At 31.9% G+C, this 13,322-nt stretch overlaps 1 protein-coding gene across 1 annotated transcript; it reads left to right on the forward strand.

The window, feature by feature from the left end:
* On the forward strand, positions 9,316–11,419 carry LOC109343143 (exocyst complex component EXO70A1-like). Its single transcript, XM_019581303.1, has one exon. It carries the CDS (start codon positions 9,432–9,434, stop codon positions 11,310–11,312), a length of 1,881 nt encoding a protein of 626 aa, XP_019436848.1. The 5' UTR covers positions 9,316–9,431; the 3' UTR covers positions 11,313–11,419.

Consider the following 13,322-nt stretch of genomic DNA (forward strand, 5'->3'; position numbering starts at 1 on the left):
GAACAATGCATGCTTTTGAGTGGAAATCTACACATGAATGAACAATGCATACATGGAATTATATTCCTTTGTAGTTTCCCAGAATTTTGTAGCATTAGGGTTCTCTCACATAGGGCAAACTCGTGGTTGTCATGCACGAGTAGTTCCTTCAAATTTGAGGTTACCATCCGCAAGTTCCCTTTACAGAATTTTGGAATTTAGCAAACTTGTAGCTGTCATGCACAAGTTTGACTTTTGCGTGAACCTACACCAATATCAAATCTCCTATAAATACCACTTTCATCTTCCCTTTTCCAAATACTCTTACATTCCCCATAAATCTCTATATTCTTCAAATTCCCTCATATTCTTTCCACATTCTCAATTTTTTTCCCATTCTTTACTCTCCTATATTTTCTCAATCTCTACTTCTATTTTAAACATTGGAACTCTTTGGTGTAGGCCCTATCAACACATCTTTATTATGGCCTCAAGACAAATATACATCAAGTCATATATGGAATGGTCAATAAGTTACATTTCGTGATGGACACAACTTTTAGCAATCTGTACTTTCGAACTAGTGTTACAAGTTATTCACAACACTATTTTCGCCCACATCTTGGATATCAATGGAGTGGATATTATCAACTAACTATACTGAGAAAAATCATATGGAGTTTTCACAATATTTCCAAATAACTACTCATTCTCCCATATATAGTAAAGTTCTCAATTTCAATGATCACCACCGTCTATATTTGCTACAAGTTCAAGCACACCAATGTCGACGTATGGGATAGAAGAATTTTACCGTCCTAATATATTATCACAATAAAAACAAAGCAGTGTTTTTGGTATTGAAGATAGTGATGATGAGGATGAAGAGGAGCAACAATTTACAACAAGTGATAGGGGAAGAACTAGAGAAATCCCTCAATGAGCTCAATAACACTACAAAAAATTTGTCATATACCTATAGAAGCTTATAGTGATAGTCATTAAAACCATAGGTATTGATAAGATATACTTATGGATTCATATTAAGGATCATCGTTGTAAGGATCATCGTGAGACAAGGCGAGAGATTCCACTACTCACACACACTACCATCTTCTTTTCCACTTTGAACCTATAAGTTAACAGCATGTGTAACGGGTTCGTGGTGAAAAAAGATGTTGCGATACAATTTAAAAGTGAATGGAGATGTGGCTGGGAGGTTTGATTCCCCTTTATTTTATTTTGTTTTAATGTTTGTTTCTTACCATTTGATTTTCATTTTAAATTGTTGTTGCTATCATGAAGTTAGGGTTTATGCTTAGGAATTTTGTGGTTTCAAATTGGGGGTTAGGATTTGAGGTGATTTTGGATGCCATTTAAAAAATATCTTTTGATGAAGTTCCTTACAGATGATGTGAAAACTTGACATGTTCTTTCTTGTGTCTCATTCCATGGTAATTTTCTGTGAGTGTACTATAGTCCTTTATACAACATGTTTATGTTTAGATTTTATATATTATTTACTTTTCATTGTTTATGTCAAGGTATCTTCTTCGCATGTAGTTTTTCCTCTTGGTTCTACTTCTTCATAGTTCTCGATCATGAACATAATACCCTCATAAGAATCTAATTAGTTGTGGTGGCACCATGGTTGGGTTATATTGAATGATCTCAACTAGTTTGAGTAGCTTAAGGACTTTGGGTTAGTTCTTGTTATCAAATCTCACCTCCTAATTAGACATGTTGAGGAAAGATGCATTAACATAAGCAAAATAGTGCTCAACTTGAATTTGAGCCAACAGAACAAGTATCTAGAGTATTGTTATCATGTGAAGAGTTCTCTCAATTGCCTTCAACAGTGCTCTGGTTGCTCATGATGTCTACAATAGAGTGATCCACCAAATGATTTGACAAAGAAGTACCCACAACTCTAATATGTTCTATACTTTGAAGGGATTCCACCAATCGGGATACACTAGCAATGCCAACATTTACCTTTCTCCTAGCTTATAAACCAAATCAAATGATATTTTCAAAATAATGACACTAAGTTGGAAACTAAAATGTTTGAACTATATGTATTCACTATACAATACATAGATATAAATCAAATATAAACATCTTGGCCTTTTTGTGTCTGAACTTATGCAACATGTTTATGTTTTAGTTTATCGTTTTTAAGTTTAAGTTCTTTTTTTCTTCTTTTCCATGGTTTCAATTTCAGTTTAAGAAAATGGATTGCAGTGAGATTTGTTGAGGAACAACAACAAGGACATTCTACCAAGTTGTATGTGGTGATGCTTGTGCTACTGCCCAACCCTTGACCACTACGAAATGGTACTTGGTGTTTACTTGTGCAGCTATTGTTATTATATATTCCTTATCCTCTTGGTATCATTGCCTTGCTTTTAGGGGCCATAATCTCATCCTTGAAGTGCACGTAAGTTCGTCATATTTGTTGTTATCTATTCCTATGATCTTACCTGTTTTTTTTAATATTAGTTACACACATAATAAATATCTATATATTGTCTAGTTTGAAGGCAATTTCACCAATATGGATATTCCTCTCATCTTTATTTTGTTATTGCAGGAAAATGTTGCAAGAGTGCCTCATACATCTTTGATGGAAGAGGATTATCCGGAGGTTATAATATTTAGAATATTTGTCATGTATTTTTTGTTTTTGAAGTGTAATATGCTTTTAGTTTTTTTTTTAAATTTGAAGTTGTATTTAGATTTATAGTGCATGTATAATTATAATTCATCTAACTATGTAATATCACATTAGTTATTTGCAATGAAAAATTATTATTTTACAAGTATTAGCATTTAGTAAAAATAATATGTTTAAATATGTCTCTTGTTAAACCTATACCAATGGAAGAAAAGTAGTAGGTATAGCCTAAGACTTATACCTATGGAAATAAAAGTGTAGGTACAACAACTTATTGACGATGGAAGAAAGTGTCCGCAGTTATAGATTTTTGGGGCTATACTAACGACTTTTTGTCTTTTACCTACGGTTTTTGCTGTCACTATATGACAAATTTCTTGTAGTGCAACAATTAGGAGTTCCATCACACACGAGAAAATCACTTATGTGTGGTAAATCATCACATTATTGACATCATTGACAATAATTATGGATTTTAGTATATTATTACAATTTCTTATAAATGTTGTTTTGCTAAATTAGTGATTTTTTTAGCCTTTTAACCTTCTTCATCAAGTTACTCATAAATTTTGAACCGACCCTAGGTAAGTATTAGCATTTAGTAAAAATAATATGTTTACATATGTCTCTTGTTAAACCTATACCAATGGAAGAAAAGTCATAGGTATAGCCTGAGACTTATACCTACGGAAATAAAAGTGTAGGTACAACGACTTATTGACGATGGAAGAAAGTGTCCGTAGGTATAGGTTTTTGGAGCTATACCAACGGTTTTTTGTCTTTTACCTACGGTTTTTGCTGTTATTATATGACAAATTTCTTGTAGTGCAACAATTAGGAGTTCCATCACACACGAGAAAATCACTTATGTGTGGTAAATTATCACATTATAGACATCATTGATAATAATTATGGATTTTAGTATATTATTACAATTTCTTATAAATATTGTTTTGCTAAATTAGTGATTTTTTTAGCCTTTTAACCTTCTTCATCAAGTTACTCATAAATTTTGAACCCTAACCCTAGGTAATGTGAACTCATACACCAAATATATGAGATTTGAAGTATGAACTCATAGATGTTATTCATGAGTTCTGGATGAGATAGAAGTGTGAAGAACTTGGAGGCATAAGCCCATTAAATTCAAAAAAAATAAAGATTTGTGCATAGGAAACACGAGTCTATCAAGTTCGAAAAATAAAATAATAACTTATGCATACGAGGCACTCCTCAAGTCTTGTATAATAAAAAACAATAAACTAAGAAATCATGCATGACAAGTACAATTCTTGTAAAATTTATATATTTTTGGCAATTTTTCCAAAAGTTGCACAGAAACGATAATAGGGAAGTAAAACTGGACTAAGCACATAAATTTTCCAAAATACGGGTCTCTCCATAATGGAATTCGTCAAGGGATTTGAAGATGAGCTCAATGTATAGATATGCGATGGTGACAACCATTTGTATTTGATGGATCTTCAAGTTTAGACTCCAAAGAGTTTGTTTCTTTAAAGAATTGCAGCTGCTATATATGAGAGTCAAGTTTGAACTGAATGTGAAAATCATTTCCCGATCATTTTATCTTGGGACTACTTTTATGAAGCATACAAATAAAATAGAACAAAAGTAGGAGAATAACATCCACAATTTTAATGTCAAAAATCCTCCTCAAATTGATAATTAAGTAACTATGATACCTAATTCATAAATATATATGTTGGGTTTATTCAAGTGTGAAGTCCCATAGTGAATATGTAGGGAAGAGTAAAAAAGTTTATATGAAGGAAAAGCCTATGAAACTAATGCCTTAAAGTTTTGGTTCAAGACCTGGTGGCTCACTTGTGACTTTCCACTCTTCCTATACCACGGTAACAATGGAACCCCCGGTGGTTGAAGGTTCCCCGGTTGCAGTCTGGTCCAACAAGTGATATCAGGGTTGATGATTCGGTTGGGACATGGTGGACTTAAGGGGGAGCTGAGATTATTGAGTTTATTCAAGTGTGAAGTCACACATTGGATATGCGGGGAGGAGTAAAAGAGTTTATAAGAAGGAAAGACCCGTGAAATTAATATCTTAAGGTTTTGGTTCAAGACGTAGTGTCTCACTTGTGGTTCTTCACTCTTCTCATACCTTCGTAATAATGGAACTCTCTGGTGGTTGGAGGCTCATCGGTCATAGTGTGGTCCAACAATATCCAATATAAAGTAGTATTACAATATTTGTCTCTCTTGCTCTAAGAGAATAACACTCAATCTCACCAAACCAATATGAAATACAATGCCTCTCTAGACTAAATGAATGATTCCAAGACCTTGAATCTATTTAATGGATCATATATCAATATTTAATGGACATGGTCTCTCATCAATTAAAGAGGTATTTCTATCATCTCTCATTTTCTGACTTAATTTAGGGTTATCATTAATATGACTTTTTTACAATTGTTTGTAATCTTATCAACTAAAATTGTCTTGGCCAACATATTGAACTAGTCTTTCAAATTTATCTAGCTCATTTTCAAGTATAGTTGGATAGCTACTACTCATGAGTGTTTGCTTGACTTTACATTAATAAAATACTATGTCTAACAACCTTACCAATAAGACTTTTGATACAAAGATCTCGATAAGACATGTCGACTACTAGACACTTGAACATTGTTAGAGTGATTAATATTTCATCTACTTGTAATAGTATGATAATTTTTAATGATGATAAAATACAATATCTCTAGTATCTCACTAGAATTTCTCTCTATTGTCTCACTAGGAATTCGCTCTCATCCACTCTAATATCTTAGATTAGTAGGTTTTCTTTTATCTTTGATCACATAGGCTAAGTTGTCTGGATGAAGCTGGGAGGTCTAGTACCATTATTTAAAAATTCATAATCAAGTTTCCTCCTGTATGTAATGCAAAATGAGCACTCGTAGAAACGACAAGCAAACAAATGAAAAAGAACAAAAGTAGAAAAATAACATTGAGAATTTTAACATGGAAAAACCTCTTCAAATTAAGAATTAAACAAGCACGATATTTGATCTAGAAATGTCTATTATAATATTTGTCTTTCACTCAATGAGGATAACACTCAATCTCATCCAACTAATATGAAGAACAATGTCTCTCTAGTTTCTCAGAGGAAATAATTTATACTCACAATATGATGGATATAGACTCTCTTACTTACTCTTTATATTACTCTCGTCACTATCACTTTCTTATCATCTATTCCTTACATGTTCTCTTTATATATTGAAGGAGATGAAAACTTTTTCATAAAAAGATGATGGAAGATTAACCATCGTCATTTTTTTTTAAGACTCATTCAAAATGTTTTCCTCAACTTTCTTGATCTAATTTCATAATTTTCAAGAGTTAAAGAATAATTCAAAAACTTTGAATAATTATCCTTCAATGTATTCAATGATGATGGCCTCTCATCAATTAAAAAAAAATCCAGAACAATTTTTTCTCTCACTTCCATGTATTAGTTCGAAGTGAACACTTCTTTTGAAGGAGCTAGTGTTGTGGCACTGTTCCTTTGTTGATTTGTAAATCATGGTTAGGACTCTTTATTATAAGGTTTTCCCCTACCCTTTTCATTATTAATGGAAATTGCCTAAGGCCGGTTTGGCATATTTGAGGGTTTGTGCATGAAAAATATAGGTTCTAAATTTATTTAAAAATTTATAAATAATTTATTATAGGGTTCGAGAAAATGGTGTAGTTATTATTTTCACACTTTATGTGTCACAATTTTATTACATAATTGACTTTTTGGAGACTATATAAAACTTAAGATCAAAATATTAATTTATAAATTTTAATGACTTCTAAATTATAGTATCTTTGTTATGATGATTATCAAATGAACCTAGAGTAAAATTATAGAATGTATTACAATTACTATATGATTTATAAAAATAAGTATATTAATGGAAAAATAAAAATATTTAAATAAAAACATTTTTAAAATGGATCACCTTTTATCTTGAACTCTGAGCCGTTGCACCTCTGGCACCATCTGCTCACAGGGCCTTCCCTGAAATTGCCAATGTTTTGAAGGAGAAAAACGTGTTGAGTTTTGGAGTTACGTGAGCTATAAATTAGCAGCTCTTATATTTCAGAACACTTAGGTAGATATTTTTATACATTAAAATAAATGTTAAAGTGTAACTATTTGTTGTGACTTAAAATTTTAATGTCTTTCACTTCATCCCTTCTTTCCAACCATTCAATTATTTTATACTTTATTTTTAATTTGTTCTAAGTGAGACTCGAATCCATAACTTCTTTCAATTAATTATTTTTCTTCAATTTAAGCATAGACTTCCAAAATACATTACTCATTAATAAAGATTTAAATAAATGTTATTTTAAAACATTGTAGCAACGTTTTCTTATACTGGATACACACAATTTATTCACAGAAAAGAGGAAGATGTTTCGAGAGGCTTTAATTTGGTCACGTTTGTAAACCAAGAAAAGACTAACCTGTTTGCCGTCAAGATTTCCAAATAGAGCCGTTTTTGCTGATTGATGTGTATACTCTATTTGCTTCCCGCTATCACAAGTAACTACTTTATATATCCTTTTCACAAATACACATCATTATATTCAACGTAACCCAGCGTTCAAAATCATTCATGAGCTCACAAAAATACACTACGTGATTGGCTAAGCAATGACTGAATGATGCATCAAGATATATTGCAACGCCAAGATTACAGATTATTAAGATTACGTCTTGTGGATTTATGTTTAGAGCATCTCCATCCATTTATTCTTGTAGTATTTTTTATTGAAATAAAAATACTCTTCACTCATTTACCCGTATGATATTCTTATTTCTTAAGAATACTCCGGTATAAAAATATTTTTATGCTTATTTTTATAAGATACTGTATATTCCAAAAGTAGAAAGGATGAGAGATAAACTATTTATTATTATAAAATATAAAAGTTTGAGTAAATTACAATATCTTAATAAGAATAAGAATAATATTTGTTATTATTGAGGAAAACTAAATATTATTCTTAATGGAGATGTATAATAAAATATAAAATGGAATTGATATTCATCAATGAAAATGAAAATGATCTTATTTACCAAGTCCAGGTGTTAAAACAATTATGTTTTTTTGAAGGATGATATCATAAGTTTGAATCTTATTGTATACAAAATGTGTTTTGTCAATAGAGATAAAACTCATTTTGATAAAATCTTAATTTGTAGCTCAAAATAAAAAAGAAAGTCGTGTTTTAAGAGGACCGGAGACCCTTCTTAACAAAACACAAGAAAGCCTTATCTTGGGTCGTAGGCCAAGGAAGACCGTCCTAAAAAATTATAAAATATCATTTATCTGCATGTTAACTCAAAATATTCAACAATCAGGCTTGGAAAACTGTTATTAATTGGGAAGAGGAGAATAAAATTGCTTCTCGTAGCAGCTAGAATGACATCATGCCATATCTTTTCGTTCTTGACTTTAATTTTCAAAAATAATATACATTTTGGAATCCTTACATTTTAACTGAATGAAATGAGTAAAATATTTACAATTCAATTTATTTTCAAAAATGAAGTAAAATGGTAAGGATCATTTTATAAGTAAATCTCATCACCCTTTTAATTTTGTCATTCACTTAATGGACATAAATCATATGTTCCGATTGATGTCTAATTCTCTATTCCAATCTAATTTTATATTGTCACATAAATAAAATAAATAATTAAAAACAAAAGGTAACATTTTGCTTGGTTTGGTATATATAATGAGACATTATTCGAGATATGTGATCTATGTCATCGCTTAATAACTTGTTTATCCTTCACATATGATAATCTTATTGTTTTTCTTTTCATCATTTGTTTGGGGTAAATCCTTCTTAAATTAAACCTCTCTATGTGTTTTTGGTTTACCTTGCTTGAGTCCTTTGCAACTCTATTTTAGTTGGAGTGAATAAAATTCAAGAATTGTTGTGATATTGTCCCGTTTTAGTTCAGTGGATAGTATTTTATTTCTTAAGACTCATTCAATATCGAAGCCTCTTCCGAATGAATTAATGTGAACCGTATTACCCAACGCGTAGCCAAAACCAAGTCATCATATCTAAGGGAAGTCGAATAGTAAATATTCAACGTATGTGGCTTTTTCTTAAAATTAAAAACCCGTCAATTCTTAAAAATCAATTCCATCACTCCTTAATTCTCCTCCACAAGATTTAAGGCCCTAGTAATGTAAGGGAACTCTATGTAATGCATAGTAATGTAAGGTCTCCTAAAAAATATCAAAAATTTGATTTTTTAGAGTGGCATTTGTTGGGAGGAGCGATTATACATAAAAAATAATTAATTTTTTATCGATAAAGTCAAAAATACTTTTAATAGTACTAAAAAAACTCAAATTAATATTCGTTGTTCTGAATCATATCTCAAATCATATCCTATAACAATAACTAAAACAAAAATAGAATAAAATAATTACTTTTAATTTTTTAATTGAGATAACATGTTTTTATTTTTTATTAATATTATGTTTTTATTATTGTTTGCCTGATATAAAAATAATGATTTGCTAGTGGATTCCTCTATATATACCCCCATCATGTCCATGTGTATGTCCATTTCCAGCTAGCCTACACAAGTCGCAACTTCTCTTCAAAATCACTTTTTTGTTTTCTCCATAAGCAAACAACGAAAAAGAACTTTCCATCTATAAAAGCAACCTAGGTTGTTATCAGACCGTAATTTTCAGTTGCAAACATGAGAGGCATTTGCTTTAACCCCAAAACGCCGTCGTTTTCCATAGCCCATAATTCTAATTCATCATCGAGCTCAACACCTCATCGGTTAAGCTTTTCCGATAGCATCAACGAGAACGTTAATAATATCAACAACGACGAAAACAGCTTTTCCATAGAAGCTGCAGAAGCACTTATACAAAAATGGAATCCAGACACGTCAGCATATGCAAAAGTAACTTCTCTCTTCTACGAGGACAAAACAGAAGCCATGCAATACATCAACTGCGTTAAAAAGCTTCACAAGTTAATGCACTCCTTACTGATTCAAAATCCTTCATCAGAAAAACTCATCCTCTCACACAATCTAATGGAGATTGCAATGAAGAGACTTAGAAAAGAGTTCTATCAGATTTTATCAATAAATCGGGCTCACCTTGATCCAGAATCAATTTCTGTTAAATCTTCACGTACCTCTGTTTGTTCTAGCATCTCCGATTTCGACGATGATTGCACCACCGTGGAGGATGAAATTCGCGCCGCCGGTGAATCAATCTGTGAAGTAGAGCGTGTTTCTTCGATCGCCATGGCGGATTTGAAAGTAATTGCTGACTGTATGGTATCCTGCGGTTACAAAAAAGAATGTGTGAGTGTTTACAACGTGATAAGAAAATCGATAATCGATGAAGGTGTTTTTAAACTTGGAGTAGAGAAAGTGAGCTCCACGCGTGTTAATAAGATGGATTGGGAGGTTATTGAGATGAAGATACAGAGTTGGTTACAGGCGGTTATGATTTCAGTTAGGACGCTTTTCAACGGGGAGAGGATCTTGTGTGATCATGTGTTCGGTGCATTTGAATCCATCAAAGAATCTTGCTTCGCTGAGATTTCAAGAGACGGAGCGGTTTTATTGTTTCGCTTCCCTGAAATTGTTGCAAAAGCGAAGAAATCGTCGCCGGAGAAGATTTTCCGTGTGCTCGACATGTATTCTATGATCTATAAATTGTTGCCGGAGATTGAAACGATTTTTTCTTCCGATTCTTCCTCCGTTGTTCGATCTCAGGTCAATGCTTCGCTTCAACGAATAATCGATTGTGTACAAACGATGCTATCGGGGTTCGAGTCCACGATCCAGAAGGACTCTTCAAAATCGCCAGTAAATAGCGGCGGCGTGCACTCGCTCACAATTCATGCGATGAATAATCTTTCAATCCTCGCTGATTACAACAACGTTCTCTCCGATATGTTCTCACGCGTGGAATTTTTACAGAAGAAGCGTTCACCGTTGCCGGATTCTTATTTATACAGTCCAGAATCGGTTGACACGTCAGCACCGCCAGCACTGGGGGAACATTTTGCGTGGCTGATTCTCGTTCTTCTCTGCAAGCTCGACGTGAAAGCAAAGCATTGTAAAGACGTTTCACTCTCTTATTTGTTTCTCGCAAACAATCTTCGTTACATTGTCACCAAAATCAAACGTTCAAATCTTCAATTCATACTTGGCGAGGATTGGTTGATGAAGCACGAAGAGAAGGTAAAACGGTTCAATACGAATTATGAGAGATATGCATGGGGTGAAGTGATTTCATCGTTGCCGGAAAATCAATCACCGGAGATTTCACCGGCGGAGGTTAGAATGGTGTTTGAGGACTTCAATTTCAAGTTCGAGAAAGCTTATCGGAAACAGAACGCGTTTGTCGTAGCAGATCGTGAAATGCGAGACGAGATAAAGGGTTCTATCGCGAAAAATATAGTGCCAAGATATCGTGAGTTGTATAATATGCAACTTGTAAATGTAGAATCGGTGAAGGAGATGGCAGAATATGTCGCATTTACCCCTGAAGATGTTGAGAATTACCTCTCGAACCTGTTCTTTATTGGAAGAAGCTCCAGTGATGTATAAACGTCTTCATCTTCTTCAGTAACTTCATCACCTCATCAAAGGAAAAATTAAGTGCACAGTTTGAATTTGTATCATAATTTTTTAGCCCTTCTTTGACATGTAAGATAGATATATGTACTTTTAAATTTTCTACTGTGTTTCATCTTTATAGATACTAGCGTGTTGACACTGTCGTGTCTGTCAACCCGCTTTCCTATAGAATAAATAGGTTAACATTTTGATAAATATTTTTTAATTTTATAGAGGTCGGTTTGTAAGAAATATGCCTCTTGTGACATGAATGGATATATTATTTCATTGTTTGAATGACATAACTCTTGGATGAAGAGTCATCAATGAAATGTTAAGACTTTTGGAAAAGAGCCTATATATAGTGTTTGATGGAAGCACTATACTAACAAGAAAAAGGACCATAAACATTGTCCCTATCTCTGCCCATAAAGATTGTTTTATCAGCCATCACTTAAGGAAGAGCATAGTAAGAACGGGAAGAAGATAGAAAAGTTACTCTATAAACCAAGAACACCAAACAACAAATAAATGGAGGATCGTATCGCCATAGAGAAAGGTTAGTAATATGTAACTATTCTTATGGATGTGAAAACTATGATTTCTTAAGATCCATTTATACATGACTTCAAATAAAGTTTACATGTGGTATCAGAGCACTGTGTTTAAGAACTTATAGTTTTCCATTAGTTTTGATTCGATCCTGAATGATGTTTTATAATATGTTCTTGAATATTTAGAGGATTTATATATTATTATTTCCGCTGCATTATAATAATAAATAGAGTGTGCAAAATAAAACAACACTGTCTAACTTTACAGAACAAAAGAACTAACGTTCTGTCACTAATTATATTATGTTTTGTTATTGAAACATATGTATGTGATATTGTTTCAAAGCACTTTAAAGATAATGTTTAGACTAATAGAAACACTAGTTTTCTATCTTGAGAGCTGTTATATATATAACATGAATAGTACTTTTAGAAGAAGAAAAAAAAAAAGGTTTAATTTCAGTGTTGTTTCTACTGCATTTGGTACTCTGTTTTATTTATTAATGAACAAGGCATATAACATGTTAAAGCCTTCTGATATATAATACAAAAGGTTAACATACGTATAATATATATAACGTCAACAAATATATAATATATTTTATATATATGTAAACATCAGAAACAATAAGGTATATGTATATAAGTTACAATTTCACTTAAAGTTTTATTGCAATTGTTTCATAAATACGTAAGTAACTTTGTAATTAACATTGTAATTTATATGCAATTTTGGGAAATCATATATATGTATAATATTATGATTTGTTAGATGTTTGGAATTATTGTATGATAGATTTGTTAATCACCAAAGTGGTCAAATCTTTATGTTTATTTAATTTCAAATTGTATGATCATATTTCATTTCATTTACTCATAAAATTGATACTATGAATGATATAATAATTATTTGTTTATGAGTAAATTGAAGTTCATCATCATAAGACAGTCATGAATCATCCAAAGGTTGATTATTTGTTCTTATAATCAATGAGCATGAATGTTGATAGTGTAAATGCATCATTAGTTATATTTATATATCCAAAGATAGTAAATGTTTCTAATTTATGCATGCATTATTGCCAAATTATATGAATTTTCTTTTAGTATCATCATGTCTAGTATGGTATATTGATGGATTACCCAAAGGTAGACATTAATATACACTTATGAAGTATTCTGAATTAATTTTGCATGTAACTCAAAGCCTTAACGTTTTTTGTTTGATTTCATTGATTGCAGTACCTATTGCTTTGCATTCGCAATTCTCATCTGTTCCAACTTTCAATGGACTTAACTTCTCTGAATGGAGTGAACAAATCCAATTTTACCTTGGGGTAATGGATTTGGATTTATCACTTAGAGAAGATAAGCCAAGTGCTATTACCAATATAAGCACTGAAGAACATAAAGTTCATTACAGAAATTGGGAAAGATCAAACAGATT

The sequence above is a fragment of the Lupinus angustifolius genome, chromosome LG03, assembly GCF_001865875.1.
Source record: "Lupinus angustifolius cultivar Tanjil chromosome LG03, LupAngTanjil_v1.0, whole genome shotgun sequence".
NCBI classification, from domain to species: domain Eukaryota; kingdom Viridiplantae; phylum Streptophyta; class Magnoliopsida; order Fabales; family Fabaceae; genus Lupinus; species Lupinus angustifolius.

What these genes read in the sequence shown, in the direction of transcription:
- LOC109343143 (XM_019581303.1), top strand. Translation starts at nt 9,432, where the DNA reads ATGAGAGGCATTTGCTTTAACCCCAAAACGCCGTCGTTTTCCATAGCC.